General features: G+C 47.0%; 1 protein-coding gene across 1 annotated transcript in view; it reads right to left on the bottom strand.

Moving 5' to 3' along the window:
* Positions 1-13,596, bottom strand: part of Cry2 (cryptochrome circadian regulator 2) — a 31,084-nt gene extending 17,488 nt beyond the window's left edge. Inside the window, exons 1-5 of the mRNA XM_020172376.2 lie at positions 13,343-13,596; positions 5,868-5,976; positions 3,393-3,535; positions 1,714-1,898; positions 898-986 (exon numbers count right to left, since the gene is read on the bottom strand). Coding sequence (XP_020027965.1) covers positions 898-986; positions 1,714-1,898; positions 3,393-3,535; positions 5,868-5,976; positions 13,343-13,557 — 741 coding nt within the window. The 5' untranslated portion in view covers positions 13,558-13,596. The remainder of the gene's footprint in view (positions 1-897; positions 987-1,713; positions 1,899-3,392; positions 3,536-5,867; positions 5,977-13,342) is intronic.
* Positions 13,597-20,407: the final 6,811 nt, after the last annotated feature.

Here is a 20,407-nt window from a genome sequence, read left to right as displayed (position 1 = left end):
AACACCAAGGCTGCGGGCTCAGGAAGACTGAGGCCATCAGCGTCACTTCCAGTGCTGGCTAGGCTCCTCTAAGACTAGGAAAACATTCTTCCCAAGTACGCCTGCCTTGGCTTCCTTGTTCCATTGTTATCATCTGGATGCTGGGCAAAATGCTTTGCTATTTGAACAGGAATAGAAAGTATTGTGTCTTTAAGGGCCCAGTCTCCAAACAGGCTGAAGGGGCAGGGAACTAGGGGCTGACAGTTCTCAGCCAGGAGAACCTTCTTTGCTGCTCTAGTCACAGGGTGGTGAGGGCTGTATGACGCTGTTGGGTATCTCTGTGCCCTCAGTCTTTTTCTTTCCTCTCGCCAGAGTCTTTTGCTTTGGGTCCAAGCAAAAGGAAATCAAAGCCTTGGAGGAGATCCAGCATGAGGCCCTTTGCTTTGGGTCCCTGCCCACAGCCAAAATGGGGGGCATATCAACACAAAATGATTAATTATATGGACTTTGCTGACCAGATACTCTTTTAGTAAGGGGACCCTGCCCAGAACTGCAAGCTTTAAAATAATATAGAACTATGTTTCGGTCCACTACTTACCAAAGTGTGTGACCTCAAGCAATTTACTAAGCCTCAATTTTGTAATCTATAAAACAGAGGTCTAATTCTTGCTTTGTAGGGCTGCTGGAGAGATGAAAAGAGACAATGCAAGCAGGCCCTTAACCCAGAAACAGACTAGTGACCAGCACGAGGTAAGAACTCTCTAAATAGCAGCTGCTGTGGTTATTTTTGCAATCAGGAGTATTTTTCATTTTTCATCAGTTGGAGCTAAGAGGCACCAAGAGACATGAACCTGACCTGCATCCCCTGCTGCATGGGTGCCAGCATCCACAGTTCTGCACTCAGAAACAGGGCCATACCTTCCGTTCCAAGTGTTTATCCAGGCGGGCCAGAGCTTCTGTCTCTCCTCCTTGCCAGACAGCTGGGCCAAGTCCTTCAGTTGGGAAACCTGCAAAAGGAGCAGCAGGTCATAGGACTGGAGGTCAGGCTATCTCAAGATAGCTCGGCAAGTTCTGATACATTGGTCTGCTTTTTTACATTCTATAAGAACTAAACCACAGTTCTTATTCTTGGAACTGAAAAAAATCCTTCAAGTTTTAGTGTTTTCTAGGTCATCATGATTCTCTCCCCACTGCTGCTATTTATTTTCTCTTTTTTCCCTTGCCTTCCCCCAGCCCCTCCCCTCATCATTCAAGGCGGGTGAGAACAATCCTGGACTTCTCCTTCCACATTAGCTGGGAATGATTGTGGTTTTCAAGCAGGAAAAGCTAACTCTGCTTAGGTCAAAAGATGGGGTAGGAAGTGAGATGTGGAGGAAGGGTGGAGTTGGTACCTAGAGAAAATACTAGTATATCTGGTATTGAGAAGCCTACTGGTAATAGCACCAGATAGCACCTCTATTGTCTGAGAGAGGATGTACACAAATAGAGGTATGAACTAGACACAGATTGCAAGAATATGAGCAGCAAAAAGACTGGAAGGACATATTCCAAAATTAATAGTGGTTATCTGGGAGGGTGGGTTAATAGCAATGGTTATTTCCACCTTTGCTGTTCTGTATTTTCTAAGCTTTCTATAATCATACACAGGACTGTGATAAAGAAGAAAACACCCAGCAAATTACTTTCCACCACAAAAAGCAGCGGCATAAGAGACTTGGGGCAGGACACACGCACCCAGCTCCTCCAGGGAGGGCACACCATAGGTGTCATCATGGTTCTCCTGGATGTCAGCCCTGCAGCTCTCCATCTGCTGGCTGGTCACTGAGCCCACTGGCTTCTTGGGCAGTTCCATACGACTGATGATGGCCTGAAACCGCTTATAGGTAAGGGGTGGCTTCTGTCCATTCAGTTCAATGATCCTGGGAAGCCCAAAGCACACTGGTGTCACTCATGAAGCCCTTTGTTTTGGTTCCCTGCACACCCAAAACAGAGCTCAGACTCTGAAGCTTTGAGGGTAGCTTTCCTCATCCACTCACAGGTCCCACCCCTGAGTGGAAAGGAGGGGGCACGGAAGGCTGCATCTCCATTTTACCAAGAGGGAAAATGAAGCCCACAGAGCTGGAGCAGGTGCCTCAGGTAATGGAGCAAGGGAGGGCCAAAGCTGGGACTCAATTCCAGGTTCCCTGGTGTCCACGTAGAGCTGCCTAAAGACAGAGACTGACCATATCTCTGTAATCACAGAGAAATCCCCACTGGCCTTCTTGGTACCGGGCCCATTTGACCACACCACAGGCCAATCTCTACATCAAGCACGAGCCTTGGAGGAAGTTCTTTAACAGCTCCAAACATATTCCTTTTTTGGAAGATCATCCTACTGCTAGCCCCACTTAGAACAGAGAGATTGGGCTAGAGTAAACAGCAACAACTAATACTTAAAGGGTTATGTAGTATACAAAGTATTTCTCATGAGCAGGGAATTAAAAGTGCACTTGTGCAAGAAGGAAAGTATATACAAGGGGTGAAGAAAAGAATGGAGCTGTTTATGTACGGATAAACTGTAATGGTTTGCAGCCAGATTCCTGGGGCTCTTTTTGGCCAAGAAGTAGCTTATGCAAGGCCCGCTGCTGGACAAGTTCAATTCCCAGTTTGTTCTCTTTGCTCTCCCTCCATTAGAAGAGACTGGCTGCTGCCTCTGCAGTCCCTCCCCTCCTCTGGCACGTGGCAGGAGGAAAAGCTATAGACCCAGCCTCTCCTCCTGAGGGCCCAGCTCACATGCATAGCTGTGTGACCCAGTCTCCTGGCAGTCAGCCCTCAGTAGGGAGAGGGGGGCAGGGAGCAGTGGTGGCTGCTGGCTTGGCAGCAGGAAGGTGACACTTCCAACAGGAAAGAGGAGGAGAAGATTCCCCCTGGGCTCTCTGAAAGCACAGAGGTTGTCACCAGTGAAAGAGGCTCTATTGTGGTTACCAGCTCCCCACAAGAGTCTCTAGAGCCTCCGAGCAGCATCAGAGTACATGGCCTGGAAACCATCCTAGGTATGGGAACTGAGGCCATGAGGGCAGAGACCTGCTGGGAGGGGTAACAGATGGGGTACATCAAGGTAAGAGAGCAGCCACTGAGGAACATGACAGAAGTGGGGAGCACAACAGAACAGCAGCAGATCTACAAAGATCCTGAGTGGAAATTCTGTTTCCAAGCCTTGGGTCTAACTAGCTTCTTTGCCACTTAAATCAGGCAAAACTCTTTGTGACCTGTTCTTCAGGCCCCAACTCTGGCCTATTCTCCTTCAACTTCTAGAAAACGCCACTCCTCATGAACCAGGTAACCCTATCACTGAACCTGCCTGGTTCTGCTCAGCAGGTGTCCAAATCACCAGCCTCATGATAGGCAGCCTGACCCTGGGCCCTGTCTCTTACCTGTCCAGGTCATAGAGGGTATGAGAGTTCTCAGTCACCACCTCTACACCAGCTTCCTTGGCCATCTTCATAATGGCTGCATCCCGTTCTTTCCCAAAGGGTTCAGAATCATATTCAAAGGTCAAGCGGGTCACCCCCCATTCCTGTGGGAAGAGAATCTGTTACTGTCAGCCCTGTTTGGAGAGGGGAGCTGGGCACTCAGAGCCAGTCTCCTTCCCTATCAGAATGGCTGTAGAACAAACTAAGGACAATGATTTGAACTGGAAAGCAAGTAACCTGAGGCTTAGAAAGCGTGAGGAGGGCAGCCATTAGGGTGAGGTCAAACTCGTGGCGGTGAGGAGGGCAGCCATTAGGGTGAGGTCAAACTCGTGGCCGTGGCCAGGAGGGACTGTGTGTACGCACTGTGTACCTGAAGTAGGAGAATGCAGCGCAAAGCTATAAATACAACTCTACCAGGGGAGCTCCAGGCCCAAAAAGAGGCACTGACTCACAGTAGAGATAGCAGAGAACAGGACTGCCACCTCCTGCCTGCTGTGCAAGCCTTTCCCAGGGTTCCTCACAGCCTGCAAACCTGTGGCCTAGTTTTTTTTTTTGGCAGACTTGTGCTATGTAAAGTGTCTTAATGGTTTCCATAGCAACAATCCCGGGGCCAGAGGCAAACAGAGCTAATAGGCTCCAGCTCTCTGAGTCGGGGAAGGAGGAGTGATTCTTAGTCCAGAGGTCAGGAAAAAAAAAAAGAGCAGAGGGACTGCAGCAGGTTGAAAAGAGAATTCTTTTCTAAGTCTTAAGTTACTTATGGAAGGAATTTCTCAGTCACCTAGCAACACCGAGACAAAGCTGGCCCAGAGAAAGGCTGTATAGAAACCCACAGAAAGCTCTATAGCATGTAACTAGCAAGAATAAAAACACATTCTCACCAAAGTCTGTGGTCACAGTCCCTCAAGCTGTGAACCCAGGAGGGGGCAAATATCCTGGCCATGCACAGGCTGGTCTGATTCTAACTCAGCCCTGCTGGGGGGACAAGGGATACCTCCCTTGTCCAAGGGTAAACATTTGTTGAGCACTTACTGTAAGCCAGGCACAGTGTTTAGTGGTTCATACAGTCAACATCATTAAATGCTCACACAATCCCATGAATAATGATATTATTATTAGATGATTCTCCTATGGTTCTCTTAAGCCTTGTCCTATTCCCAGCACAACATTTATCATATGGCATTGAAGTTATTTCCCTACTGGAGTGTGAGCTCTCAGAGCAGAACCATGCTATCTCGTTCATCGTTTCTACCCTACAGCCTGATATGAGGTCCAGTACATAGTAGAAGTTCATGAAGTATAAAATGAGTGATTGAATGAATGATCAATCTGTATTTTTGTGTTATAACTGGGTTGGCCTCTAAGTTGCTAGAGGAGACAGGAGGAATGTGTAGGGATAAGAAAGGCAATTTTGTCGTTGTTGTTTTGGTGGTGCTGGGGATAAAACTCAAGGACTTATGCATGCTAGGGAAGCGCTTTACTGCCAAGTTACATCCCTGGCCTGCCAAATGTACTTACGTGGTATGACGGGTAAGCTGCAGAAGCCCAAGACCACCACTTACTGGCTTCCTGACCACAGGCACCTGTTTCCTCACCTGTAAACTGGGATAGCAGTGCCTGCCTCTTAGGGCTGCTGTGAGGGTGAGTTAATGCATATTAACACTTGGAACAGTGCTTGACTCACGGTCAGCCCCCAGTCAACGCTAGCAAACCACAGGATTGAATGATTTGTATGTATGTGTATAATTATGTGGGGGTGGGGAAGTGAAGTGAATAATGACGTACTTATGAAGCTGGTTGCCTTGACATCAGACTTCTCTTCGTGTCATGGAGGTGGGGTGGAGGGGACACAAAAACCACTGTGCGCTGTTGAGGATAGAACCCTTTGTGCATGAATACTTTTGCCTCTCCTTGGGCCTTAAAACATGCATTTTAAAGGGATTGGGGGCAAGTGAGCTGGCTCCCAAACTGCACCCAAGAGATTTCTATCAATAGCTCATCCCAGGGAAACACGATGCTCCCTCAGAAAGGCTGACTTTTTTTCCCCAATAAGCAGAGCAAAGCAAGGTAGGAAACACCCCTTGCTAGACAGGAAACTCCACCCTCCAGGTCCTGGCTAGAAGGAGCTCTAATAAATCTTAATGGTTTGAGCCAAGAAATATCTAAGGAAGCCAGTGGCAGCCAGGATGGAATGACTTACCACATCGCATGTCTGGACTGAGTTGGGAACTTTCCAACAAGGCACTGGTTTCACAGAATTTTTTTTCCTTAACATGATTTCCATTCTATTGGCAAGCTGACCAGCTGCCTTTGCTTCCGACTTCCCTAGCAGCCATTTAGTGGCCAGACCAGAGCCGACATTTCCATTTCCTTGGTCAGAATAGCATCTCACTAAGTCTGGGGGCAGCCCTAGGGAGCAGAATCTCCCTACGAACTCACCTTGAACAGCCTTGGGAACACATCAGTTGGCTGTCCCCGGACTACAAACAGGCGTGAGTTGAGTTTCCTTAAACTTGTATCCAGATCTTCCAGAGACTGCAATAGGAATCTGCAGAGTCCACACAGGCCTCGTTAGTGGTAACATAACAAAGAGGAACTCTTTCCTAGCACAGCAGGGAGAAACCAGACCACTGTTGATAGCAAACTAGTGGCACGGTGACCCCAGGAGGCTCCAGCTCAGGAGCGAAAGGTAGAGTGGGTCAGCACTATCTGGATGCAAATCCTGCCTTGCCCCTCCTAGCTGCCTTTCAGCTGTGACTTCACCTCTTTCATCTGTTTTCTCTTCTGTAATGTGGACTTAATGTTAGTGCCTACAGAATTGCTAAGATGTTAGTACTTAAGTGTGAAAAAAGGAAATCTGAAGTAAAAGAACACTTGGCACAGAGCCTGGCACATACAAATGGTGGGCTGAACGTGAGCTGCTTCTGCCGCTATGTTTCTCTGTGATCAGAGACAAGTCCCTCATTCCCTGGAGTCTCCAGATAGTATATAACAATCTGCCCAGTGGGAGGTGGTTGTGAGAATCACCAGGGACAAAGGATGAGAAAGCCAACTCTGTACAGATAGTCATAGCCCTGGCAAATGCTACCTATCCTGATGTAATGCTTTTCTGCATTCATGCTTTGGGCTACTTTGGGATACAAATATATCTAATGTGAAAGCCACCCCTGCCCTTAGCCTGGGGTGAGTTCCCTGTCCCTGGGGCTTTGTTTGGCAGGTGGCTCACTCTTCAGGCCTCTCCATGGCTCTGGCCACCTAGTTCTCATCTAAAGAGGGTCTGGATAGATATACCCAGGGTGTGTGGGGAGAGACAAATACTTGAGACCCCCTGCAAGAAGCTGGGTCTCGAGGGGAAAGGAAATTAACCTTTCCTGAGTGCCTTTGGTGTTAACATTTTAACCAGATAGTTATTTGTGTGTCTCAAAATCCCAGTGATAAAAGGGTACAGAGTAAAATGTCCTCTCCTGCTTCCCTCTCCAGAGGCAAGCAGATTCATAATCAATTTGATTATGAATCTGTCATGCTTTTAAAGTGCATTTCCTCAAACCCTGTAGCATCCCCATTTTATTTTATTTTATTTTATTTTTAGCATCCCCATTTTATAGACAAGGAAACTGAGGCAGAAAGAAGTCAATTTCCCTAAGATCATAGCTATGAAGTGACACAGCTGGCAGAGGAACCCAGGTGGATCAGACTCTGAAACCCTTGTTTTCTTCTCAGTGCCCCATTTCTAAAGACTTTAGGGGTACACCAGCAGTGCTCCAGGTTGAGACTGCAGAACTCCTGGTAGACATGGCCTCATATAGGTAATTCACTGGCATTCTCATCTTCTTCCTCAGGACCCCTCCAAGGAAGCCTGCTGTTGACCCCGTGGCCTCTCTCACTTGTCCCCAGCATCTTTTCTCTCTATCCACAACAGAAGTCACCAGTTTTATTTTGGGAACAGTGAAGCCCTCTGTCTCCCCTGCAGCACATTGCATCTCCAAATACTGGAAGTTTACAAAGCAGATACTGTTCACATGCACCAATTAGCACCAGCCCCCACTACTGCCTCTGACGCACACAACATGACACAATGCCACTGGTCCACATTCCAGCAGAAGCCAAGCCCTGAGCCCAGCCCAGCGCATCACAGCATTACACTGTTAGCTAAAGAGCATGCAGGGGGCTTGTGAGGGTTGGGATGGGGGACTCTGACAGACGGAAAGCTGCTGTATGCAAAGCAAAAGTTCTGCCTCTGTGAATTTGTTTTGGAAAAACTGACACCCTCTGAGTGCTAAGTGATCTGCAAGTGACGGTGACATAATTGCACTGGCCTTCCCTATGTGCCTCACTCCTCCCAGGAGGAAAATGAGAGACTTACAAGAATATTCTCAGTCATCTGAAACCAGGACCCTGCTGGGTAGAGTGCCTAGAGATAAGTATAATTTAAGTTCCACAACCCCAGGACAGAGGATCCTCCATCAGAGGCTCCCAGGAATGGTCCCTGCACTTTGGTGGTCTTCCCCGTCACAGTCCATCAGGCTGCATAAGGACTTTGATCTGAAGCTATAAAAAAGGCGGAAACACACATGAAATCTAGGTTCCAGAACATGTTGCAATTTGCCTTCTATAGAATTTTATTTTTAGGCCTCATTTACTAAAAGAAGAGCTTCCTGCAGCATCTCAAAAGTACAGACATGAGAACCCTTTTTTTCTTTGACAAGAAACATCTAAATCCGAGGCAGGAAGAAGGCCCAACTGTGAACCTAGCAACAAAATAATGGTAATGATAATAGAGGGCATCAGCTAACATTCAATGAGCATTTATAGAGAAGCAGGCACTATTCTACTTGTTACATTCATTACTTCACCTAATCTTCAAATAGCCCTAGGAAGTAGGCGCTGTTATCATCCCTGTTTTGTAGATGAGGAAACTGAGCCTTAGAGATTAAGTAACTTCCCCAATATCACATACATAGTAAGTGGCCAGGATTTAAAAGCAGGCATCTGCCAGGCTCACTGTGTTCATTCTTAGCTGCCAGGATCCACTGCCTCTGAGCAGAAAGCAATGAGGTTGAGCTGCCCAGGGCTCAGCCATGAGGGAGCACCACAGCCCAGTGCAAAGGCCAACACCTCTGCTGCCAGATCTTCGCTTCTGAGTGTGGTCTGAGGCACAGCAGCATTTGCTGTGTATTGCCTAGAAGTTCACAAGAATGCACAATCTCAGTGCGTCCGTGCCAGTCCATGTCAGACCTCCACAATCGGTTCTGCATTTTATTAAGATCATCTGGCAATTCATCTGTACATTAAAGTTTCAGAAGCATGCCTGGGTTCAAACCCCAATACCTGCACAAAAGTTGCAAAAAAGTTTCAGAAGCACTAGTGACTCTGGAAAACAAACTTTACTTTTCACTTTTGTTTCCAAGTTGCCTTTTTTTTTTTGGGGGGGGGGGGCGGTGCTTCAAATTTGTTTCTTCTGAGCTCTCTCCTTCTCCCCTCCTGTCTTGGAGATCTTGGTTTCTGCCTCTTCTTTGGCCCCTGAGAAATGCTCAGTTCCTTCCAATTTCTCTCCTGAGTCAAGTCCTGCAGGGCTCCTCTGGTCAGAGAGGGCTCAGGACAGCCTCAGAGAAGGCAATAGACAGGAGACGTGAGGAGACCCCTGGGTAGCACCTGCCAGAGAAAGGGAGGCCACCACCATGACATCACCTATCAGGCCTGCCAAGTAACAGCTTTGCATAACACCAAAGGAACTAAAGCACCTCTGCTATTGGCAAATGCTTACTGGGTAGGTACAGGCATTCTGTCACCAAAGAGAACCCTGGGCCTTCCTTCTGTGCTCTCTGAGGGTCTCCTCTGCATTAGCCAGCTTCTCTTTACTCCATTGCAGGGTGGGGGACTCCAGAGGAAAATGGCCTGGGCATTGGAGGTAATGGTGCTAGAAGCTGGCACCTCACCCTTGGCAGCTCCAAGTTGAGTCACATGGGCAAAATTCAATGGTCCTGGGTAGCAGTTAAAGCTCACCCTTTGGATTAGACAACATGTGTGTTACATTATGTAAGTCCCCTGGAGCCAGAGGCAGACAGAAATGGAGAAAAACAAACTGGGATTTCCAACAATTTGGAGACTCTGCAAGTCAGAGATTCCACCAGGCTAGCCCCTTAGAATAAAACAGGCAGATCCTTTGGTTGCCTGTGATCATTAAGGAACACCTTCTCTAGGGACTACAGATTCTGTGTAGAGAAATATTTTGTTTATTTTGTTGCTAATACAAAGAGGGAGGATAGCGAATTCTTCTTCTGGGTCCAGACTGTCCTTGACCAAGTTCCTCTGCTTCAAGCCAAGGTTATCTAACCATAATGATGATACCATTGGCTGGTACAGACTGGCAACATAGGCTATTAATAGAAATCAACTTCTTTTAAGTAATTAAAGAGACCTTAAGCTCTGTGGAAAAGTATAACTTACACCCATAATGTATGGCAGGGATTGCTTTCTATAGCTCATTCAGATAAAATATATTTATTCTTTTCTAATTTCAAAGAGAAAGATGAAGGTTTTCATCCCTTTTGGGCAATGGAAACATGTTGGCTGCAGACCAGTAAAATGCTTTGCTTGAGGGGCTGGAAATATAGCTCAGTGGTAGACTGCTTGCCTGGCATGCACGAGGCCCTGACTTCAACTCCCAGCACCACCAAAAAAAAAAAAAAAGAGAGAGAAAAAAAAAAATGCTTTGCTTGAGTACCAGTGTGAATAGCTCAGAGAAATGCAAATTTCCCTACCAGCAGACAATAGTCCTCTACCTGCTTCTAGCTGACCAAGTTCCAGGGAAGAACCACCCACTTCACAGTCTAGCAGTATTGAGCTCCCAGCATTTGGGAAGAGACACTCATTCTCACCAGGCATCTGAGGGGATCCCAGTTTACCTCATTTACTAATTCTGAGAGCAATGGCTGAGAAAAAACATGTTTCATTCCTACCAATTCCCTCTGTCCCGGAAGCTCCTGAAAGAGGTATAGCACAGAGCCAGGAACAAAATAATTTCAATAAAGCACAAAGAGAATCACTGCCAACATTTATCTAAGTTGCAACTGGGAGAGAAAGGTAATTAAAAAACTGTCAGGACCTATTGTGAGAACCCATTGTAAAATCTAGAAGCTGCTCACATCTTTTTGTGTTGGTTCTTGCTGTGGTACCTCCTTCTAGATGCCGCAAATTTGGGAAAAGAGAAGGTAGGGAAAATGGCACAGGCTTAGCCAATTGGTGCATGTAAAATAAATCTTGGGGTTCATGTAGCTGCAATTAGCCCACAGACTTCCCACTATCCCCAAGGGAAGGAGTACGCTAGCCTCCGCCTATGCCAATAAATACACATATTTCTTGGCTGCCTTCCTCCTTTCTCTTTTACTATTAGGGAGTGCCATTCATGGTATTTGTGATTCCATCTTCAGGAAAATGCTATTTATGCAGGATCCAGTCTAGGATGTTCAGGAGGGTAACAGAGGTGACAGATTTTGATTCCCCCCACTTCTGGTAGATGGACTCTCACCATTCCTAGAGAGGCTTTTTAGAATAGAAACTCAAGAGAGTTGAGAGCCGGGACGTTACCATGCCACCCAATTCTCCCAGACCACTTCTAGGGTCCAGAACAGCCACTGGAAGGCTGCATATACTGCAGTTATGTAGCGGAGCAGCTGGTCGCTGCCCCCACTCCCCCCACCTCCAACCCTGTGCACAAACAGCATGAAGCTCTGCCCTCCATCCATCCATCCAGTAGGAGTAGTAGGGAGAATGGCAGCTGGCAGGCATGTTTGTTGCCAGGCTCAGAAGCAGTTACCGTATTCGATCTGTTTTGCGCTGTTTCACCACTTTCTCCTGAATGCCAAAGCTAATTAGACTTCCTGCCAATGTGCTATAGCAACACACTTCCCAGGTTGTTCGGCTCAGCTCTGTGGTTCTCCAGTGCTTCCCGAGCTTGGCTGCAAGGAGCACTTTGAAAACCTTAATGCCCAGGCCAGAACGATTCAATCCCAAGTGGGGGAGGGGACCTAGGCAGCTTTTAAAGATCCTTAGGCGATTCCAATGTGCAGCCAAGCTTGAGAAACACTGCTCTAGTTTGACCTCCATCTTGTTTTCTCACGTCATAAACATACTAACTTATGGTTGTTTACATTCCTTTCTTCACTAAAATGTAGGCTCCAGGAGATTGGGGAGCACAGACACACATCTGCTTGATCAGTGCTGTACCCAGCAGCTTCTATAGCAGTGCCTGGCAGTGTTAGGCATTTGCTAAATAATCACCCATGTAATATCTGCCTTTCTACATGGCCTCTGACTTGGGGATTTAACCCAGTCATCTGCACTGCCACCATTCCTTTTTCCCCTCACTCTATTGAAAGCACAATCACGAAAGGGTGACCCACAAAAAATCCATAAACACCTAGTTTTACAAACTGGAGTGTCATCAGCAACAGAGTTTTTCTGTTGATATTTCATCTCACTACCACAAAGGACTGGACAATCACATATATCGATCCCCAAAACCCTGTGAAAAAAGAAGCACTTTCACGACAATGCAATAAGCAGGTGGCCAGATCGTATTTACTCTGCTCAGACTGGCACACTGCCACGAGGACAGGGACAAAGTCTGAGGCTTCGCTTAATGTCCACACTGGGGATGGTCATTTGAGGATGTTTGTCAAACCCAACCTCCTATCTATAGAAACTAGAGCAAGAAAGAGCAACAGAGCTGCCAGAAAACTGTGCAAGCAAGCTCTCCACAGGACTATCTTTAGTTGTTCCCTCTATAGAAACAGGGCAGGAGGAGGCACTTAATAGACCCGCTGCTAGGAGCACTCACTCTCCTGGCAGGGCACACACCTCGGAGAGGAAAGAATGGTGTGCTGAGAGCCACTGTACCCTGGGAATAACCATGCCCATCTGTGCAACAAGGCCACATGCAAACATCTCTCACAACATGCAAACAAACCAAGCAACTGCTGCTGGGTGTTTTAAAGAGTGATGGGTACATGGTGTATCAAAACTTCTTGCTGTGAATGCTGATTACAGAGACACACTAACCACCTAGCTGTTGATTCCTTCCCACGTCTACCTCCTGGGAGTCATGAGAGTGGAGCCTCTGAGAGCATGGCTTTCCTGCTCCTTACCACATCAGTTCATAAGCACGTCATTTATTTTGGCCCACCTGTCCTCTAAAATCATCTCCTGAGAAGGGGAGAAGAGGGTGATGCTTTGGTTCCCTTTCAACACTTTTTCTAGCAAGATCACAACTGCTGACGGGATTCTATACAATGGATTGGGGACTGCTCTGGCGCTCAGGACCCAAAGAAGATGTCCTTGGGGGTCCCTATACTACAGGGAGAAGGCTTACCTAACACTAAGCCAGGGCCTCTAGACATCTCCAGAAGCAGGACTGGCTGGGTGGGGAGGAAGCCAAGATGAGCAAAAGCGCGAATTCAAACAAACCAGAGGCTAAGGGATGACCTTCAGGGGTTCACGTGAAGAGTAGGAGCAGAAGCCGGTTCCTGCCCTCACACCCCATCTCCACTCGCCCCTCCCTCTGCACACCTTGAAGAGCCCAAGATCGGGAATCCCCGCTCTGCCACTCACTGGCTGCAAATCCTTGGGCAGATCAACTTTGCGTTTCTGGGGCTTAAGAGGCTCGCCTGTACAAGGGGGATCATGATTTCTGTCCTACAGACATGTTATGGGACTCAGAGGGGATTCAGCAATGCGAGACGGCGCCCTGACCCACCAAGGGCGCGAGTACGACGACTATTTCCTGGTCCCGGCTTATCCCGCTCTCCCCATCCCCTCCCCAGGAGAGCCAGCTCCATCTCCCCGCCCCGCCTCCCTGAGGCCGAGAGGGACAGGCGGCGTCCCCCTCGGCCCCGCGATCCCGCGGACCCCCTCACCTCCATCGGTTGATTCCCACTGAGGAGGAGGCCGCGAACCAGGGGTCCAGGATGTAAACGCAGCGCACGCAGCGCGCCCCGCGCACGGCAGCCAGCAGCGCCGGGTTGTCGTGCAGCCGCAACCCTTTGCGGAACCAGTGCACAGAGGAGGCGCCATCCGCTCCGGTCGCCGGCGCGGGGACCGTCGCTGCCACCGTACCCACAGCCGCCGCCATTACCGCTCCGACTGCTGCGGCCGCCGACTCCCCGCACTCCACGGCGCCGAGGGCCCCGCCCACAGCCCGCCTAGCAACCTATGACACCGCCGCTCCTCTCTGTGGCCACGCCTTCAGAGCCCGGGAGAACCCCTATCATTGGCTGAGAACCTTCCGGCGGCCGATTGGCCCAGCAGCGCCGGTCCGGCCCCGCCCACTCACGTTCCCACCATGTGTCGTACAGCCCTAGAACGGCGGGCTAGCCCCGCGAGTGACGCAGGCTGGCACTCCTCGCCGAGGTCCGGGCGTGGGCCGAGTCTCGAGGGACCGCGGATCTCTTACACGCGACGTGTTCAGAGTTTGCCTCTGGAATTAGCTGCTTAGGCTGGCGAGGGTTGCCATGACTCCAGCCAGTGACTTACAGAACTGACAACCGGCCTTCCTATATTACAGTCACACACCATTCTCCTTCATTCACCTGCCACTTCCTGAACGCATTTTAGATGCCCGGGGACATAATAATCTCCTCACACAAACTGTCTTATTTTCTATTCCCAACTCATCCCTCTACATTCATCTAACAAACGTCAGTGAAAAAGCTCTTATTAGTCCCATCCCACAGATGATGGAAACCGAGGTTGAGTGACTTGCTCCATATCATAAGGCTAATAAGAGTTTTCCCATCCAGAGTCTTCTGATTTCAAAGCGCCCGCTTTTAACCCACGAAGCTGTACGTCCTTCTGTGCTGGGATCCTTGGCGCTTGCAAGTGGCAGAGTCTAAGGACAAGGAGGCGCGCCCGTGTTTATTTTGCATCAGTACAGGGCTTAGAGTAGGGCCAGAAAGTGGAGCATGTGCGCTGACACGGTAATTATGCTATCAGGTGAATTTCTTTTCTTTTAGTCTGTGTTTAGTGGCCCCAATGGCACTGTTATGTACAAAGCCCGGAACTGGATTCCGTGTGATTTCGGAGATGTGGCGGGCACTGCTCCAACTGCACCTGGGAGAGGCCCTCTGATTCTTCTGGAGTTTAGCACAGGGCTTGCTAACTGACTGAGTACCAGGGGAAACTATAAATACCAGCAGTTAAAGGTGGGCCAGGATAGCCCAGTCAGGCTGGAGTGCTGGAGTTAGCAGGTAGAGAGCTGCCTCTTTCAATTTGAACCTATGTCCATCCTGGAATAGGATGGAACCCACCCTGAACCTGGGAATGAGCAGTGAAAGAATTTAGCAATTTAGTCAGCAATTAAGTAGCATCAACTGGCACCACTTTCTAAACCAGAGCGTCATTGAAATCCTAGGCTCTTTGTCATTTCCAGGCTGTGTACAAGCTGTTCCCTCAGCACAGATCACATGCCCCACCCCAAATCCTTTTGAATTCCAGTTTACCCTGTGTCATCTCTAGTATAGATGTCACTTTCTTGCTGTCTGGGCCGAACCTGCATAGTGCCCCCATCTCCGATCTTAGCACATTGTTCTGGAATTTCTTGCTTCATTGTCTGTCTGCCCCCAAAGACCATAAACTCCTAGAGTTCAAGGGCCACAGCTCCTCTGTATTTCTAGTGCCTAGGTCAGTGCTTGACACCTAACACTGAAAGATGATTTGAGTAAAGTGACTAGAGTGCTGGATTTTCAGGGACCTTACGTCTCTATCCAGGGCCCTCTCCTGACCCTGACCCTATTTTTCAATCTCTTCTCCAAATGTTTGCTGAGTGAATCAGTGCCACCTCTCATTATTTTCTTTTGAAGCATTTTGTCCCCTCTCCTTCTTTCTCCTGTTATCTCTGCAAGGCTGATACCAGGTAGGAAGAGAACAGAGAGTGTAAGGATGGGGTTCTTTTCTAAACAGCCTCAAAGGCAGGGAACCTTCCTTTTCCCTTCTCTGAACACCATAACACTGTATCTACAGACTGTGAGCTCCAGAAAGGCAGAGCCTGTGCTATCTTGTTTATTACTGTAATCCAGCACCTACTGTGGTATTTGACATGTCATCAGAGCCCTATAAATACTTGCTAGATGATTTAAATGTCACATCTCTTCCTATCTCAATAGGCTATCACGAGAGACAGTGAAGTGCAATGGTTAAGACTGAATTCTTGCACATAGAAGTGGCTGAGTTCAAATTCTGGTTCTTTTAGTCTGTGTGACCTTGGACAAGTGAGTTAATCTCTCTGTTCCTCACTTTCTTAATAGGCACAGCAGGAATGATAACAGTGCCTTGAACACAGTAAGCACTCATACTATGTCAGTAACTGTTACTCTGAACAACAGGATTTGTATCTAATTTTGCCCTCACTGTAAAATCCAGTCCTAAATCTTACATGTAGTATGTGTACCATAAGTGATTGAATGAATAAAAGGTTTGACTCATTTTTACAGTCCACAAAATTATAATGATAAAAACCAAGCAATCAATGCCTCAAACCTAACAAATCAATTGTTTTTTATCTACATGTTGGCTTGTGGACTTTGTCCACCCAGAGCATCTAACAGCTTTAATCAAAGCAGAGGTCCGGTGTTGACTCACCTTTTCCACACTGACACCGGTAAGCATGTCTATATTGCTGCGTCATTGTCATTGTTCTGTGTGGTTTGTGTTGCTATCATTAAGTTGATAAAGATGAATTATTTTACTGAATGGATTGGCTGTTGCCTGGGTATATTCACATGGCAATATTCAATAACCAGGAAGGAAGTCTAGCACCAGATAGAATCCTAGAGTGCAAAGTCCACTTTTGGTTTTTTAACACTTGATTATTTTTTTGAGACAGAGAGTCTCACTAGGTAGCCCAGGCTGGTCTCAATAGCTGCAGTGCTGGGATTACAGATGTGAGCCACCACACCTGGTTAGAACGGATACTGTTTCTCTCTGAGGTAAATGAGAACTGATGATGGCACAGCTATACAGCTCGATATTGACAAGCACCTCCAGAAGAGTGGGTGCCATGATGATACCAAACTGCTGCTTTGTTTTCACTACAGATAACTCACTTGAACTAGGAAGGGTCAGAGGCTTAAGGAGGGGCTCAAAGATGAGCCAAATTAGCCAATTATCTTCCCTGAAGATCTTTAAGAAGACAGCTCAGTCCTGTTTTGCCTCTTTTTTGGCAAAGTCCTAAGCGGAGACTGAATTGGACAACTTTCTGCATTGGCTCTGACCTGGGCTTTGTGTAAATATTTTATGATTGGCGGCGACTTTAAGCTACCTACCCGCGCCCCCTAGTGGTGGAATGGGGAAGCTGCTGTTCCATTTCAGGACCCTGTCCTCAGTGACGTGAGGCAGGCAGTGTGCAGTGGCTGGGGCCCTGTTTCCAAGACAACACCCAAAGCCCGCTTCGAGGTAGTGACAGAAATGTTTGTTCTTTGAACTCTTCAGTTTGAGAAGCTGTAAAGCTTTTTGAAAGCGTGGACTGTAAAGCCCAGCTCCCGCAGTTTGGGTTCCAGCTCTGCCATTACCCAGCGAGTTGCAAACTCACCTGGACAAGATGCTTCGCTTCCTTGTACCTCAGTTTCTTCATTTGTCAATATGGGGATTGGTATGACGATGATACTGGTGCAATATGGAACCGGAGTAAGATAAATGACTCACAACTGAGAAGCCAGAAACAGACAAACCTACAGGAATCTGGACATTTTATTCATGACAAAAAGTCTTTGTAAAGAAGTAGAGGAAAGATGGCTTTTCTTATAACAGTAATGGATCAATCAGATATCCAAAGGAAAAAAATGAAACTTGATTCTGCCTCAGGGCGTACACAAGTCAATTCCAGGTAGACGACAAACTTAATGTGAAAGGTAAATATGGGAGCATTTCTTTGCAATCTTGAGGTGCAGAAAGATTCCCGGTTTTGTTTTGTTTTGTTTTGTTTTTTGGTGGTACTGGGCCTTAAACTCAGGGCCTTCACTTCAAGCCACTCCACCAGCCCTTTTTTGTGATGGGCACTTTCAAGATAGGGTCTTGAGAACTATTTGCCTGGGCTGGCTTTGATCTTCGAGCCTTCTGGTCTCTGCCTCCCGAGTAGCTAGGATTACAGGCATGAGTCACTGGCGCCCAGCACACTAATAATTTTTAAAGAGCTCAGATCCAAAGCCAGGTGCTGTAATTCCAGCACTCAGGAGAACTGGGCAGGAGGATTAGTCAAGTCTGGTTCAAGACCAGCCCGGGTTACACAGTGAGCTCCAGGCCAGCTTGGGCTACATGCTAAGACCTTCTCTTGAAAATCCAAAAACCAGCTGGATCTGGTGGTTCACACTTGTAATCCTAGCTACTTGGGAGGGTGAGATACAAGGATCCAGGTCCAGGCTGGCCTGGGCAAAAAGCATGACCTTATCTCAAAAATAACCAGAGCAAAAAGGGCTGGCGGCATGGCTCACAGAGTAGAGAGGTTGTAGACAACCTCCTTGCTAGAGCAAGCATGAGGCCCTGAATTCAAACTCCATTACACCCACACTCACCCCCACAAAATAAACCTAAAAGCCAAAACAAACAAGCAAAAAGAATAAAAGCCCCAATCTAGAACATTTAAAGAGCTCGTATAAATAAAAGAGACTACAGGCAACCCAATATGAAACTAGGCCAGACTTGAATAAATACTTCTTCCCACACACCACCATCCCAAAGGATGGCTATTCAAGCAGTCAATGAACACAGAAAAATCCATGCCTCCCCCCACCACAGTTCATTGATTAGGGAGATACAAGCGAGAACCACAGTGAGACCCTTCCCCATGCCCACCAGAGTGGGCAAAGTTAAAGGACCAGTAAAATGTGAACAACAGAAAACTCCTATGGCGCTGTTGGAAGTGTAAACTGACAGAACCACTTTAGAAAACTGGCGTTACATACAAAACTTGCAAAACCAAATGACCTATGAACTGTGAGCAATACATCCTATGACTCAACAATTTCACTCCTCTAAAACATACTTAACAGAACTCTGTGCATGTGCACCAAAAGACATGTCCGTAGTGGTATCTTTAAGCAATAACAGTACACATTCAAATGTCCATAAGTAGAATGCATAAACAAATTGTGATATATCCAAATAAAGAAATACTATACAGCAGTAGAAAATAATAGCCTATAGCTACAGGTGGCAACATAGATGAATCTCACAAACAAAAGAAGCCAGGCACAAAAGAAAACATTTATGTTTGTATACCTACATCATATGAAATTCACAATGAAGCAAAACTGGTGTTAATAGCCAAGGAAGAAGAAATAACTCAAATGTCCATCATCCAATGAATGGATAAATAAAATGTGGTATAGCTATACAATGGAATATAACTTAGCAATAAAAAAGAAGTCTGCCACATGTCACAGCATGGATGAATCTTGAAAACATTACACTAAGTGAAAGAAGCCAGTCCTAAAGGACCACATATTGCAGCATTCCATTTACGTGGACTGTCCAAAGTAGGACAATCCACAGAGACAGAAAGAGGTTTTCTAGGGCTGGGTGGTCTGGGGAGGAAATGAACTGATTGGGGTCCTAAAATTGATTGCAATAAAGTTCCTTGCCTCTGCAAATATGCTTAAAACCACTGGCATGTACACTATAAGTGGTGGAATTGTATGGGATATGATGTGTCACAATAAATCTGTTATTAGAAAAATCACAAAGCACTGTAAGTGAGAAGTAAAATAAGCCTTTGTAACTGAATAAGATTTTCACAAGTCCAGTATTCCACTCAGAAATTCTAAAGTCTTAAAAACATTGCTTCCATCAAATTTGCATTATTTGCAAATTTAATTTTTCACTGATGTTTCCAGGCTTCTTTATCTGAATTATGTGCATTGGTTTAGTGTGTGTAAAGTCTTAAAGGAGTCCATTAGTGCCTTTATTAAAAAGTTTGTAAGTTAGCAGAGTGTGTTGGTGGCTCGCGCCTATAATCCTAGCTACTCAGGAGGCAGTGAGCAGAGGATCTCGGTTCAAAACCAGCCCAGACCCTAGCTTGAAAAAAACCAACAAAAAAAGGGCTGTCGGAGTGGCTCAAATGTAGAGCGTCTGCCTAGCAAGCGTGAGGCCCTGAGTTCAGACCCCAGTCCCACCAGAAAATAAAATAAAAAATTAATAAACAAAAATAAAGTTTTAAAAAGTTTGTGAGTTAAAAACCGGCAGCAAAACTTACCTGTGGTGTTAGGCATCAGGATGGTGTCCACTGACTCAGAAGGACTGGATTGTGGGGCTGCTTAGGGGGAGTTTCTGGGGGTGCTGCTGATGTTCTCTCTCTCTCTCTCTTTTTTGCTGCACTACAGTTTGAACTCAGGGCCTCATGCTTGCTAGGCAGGTGCTCTTAACACTTTGCATGGGGTTGGCTTCAAACCAGCCTCCTGATTTCTGCTAGGAAATTGCAGGCGTGAGCCACTGCTGCCCAGCTGATGTTCTGTTTCTTGACCTGGGTGAGGCTTGTCCAGTGAGATGCACACTTTTAGAATTCGTTCCCTTGTTTGTAAGTATGTCGCTTAAGAACAAAAGGTGGTGGCGGCACTTGGGGCTGGTATGGTGAGCTCGGAATCTCACTCATTTGTCCCCATCCTCTCTGACCAAGAGTGGGTTTCTAAGGGTGTCAGAGATGCATCCCTGGCAGTCTAGCTCCTGGAGAACAAGGTTATTCAGGAACCACCCTACGAGGGTCACAATGCTTCTAAGAGTTGAAGAAGCTTGATGAGGGGGACCTGAGCTCTTAAAGACACAGATTTTCACTTGAGGCGTGGCAGGAAGTAGCCAGGAGAATCTTTTCGTCAAGTCCTCCTGGGACTTGTGTCATTTGTCAAACACCATGGAGGAGACAGTGAGCAAGGTTGGACCTGGCTTCTTGTGGGGCGACCTCACACATTGCTGACCTTGAACACAAGTCAAGGAAATGG

This window comes from Castor canadensis, chromosome 1 (assembly GCF_047511655.1).
Source record: "Castor canadensis chromosome 1, mCasCan1.hap1v2, whole genome shotgun sequence".
Taxonomy (NCBI): Eukaryota; Metazoa; Chordata; class Mammalia; order Rodentia; family Castoridae; genus Castor; species Castor canadensis.
This window is presented reverse-complemented; position numbering and strand designations above follow the sequence as displayed.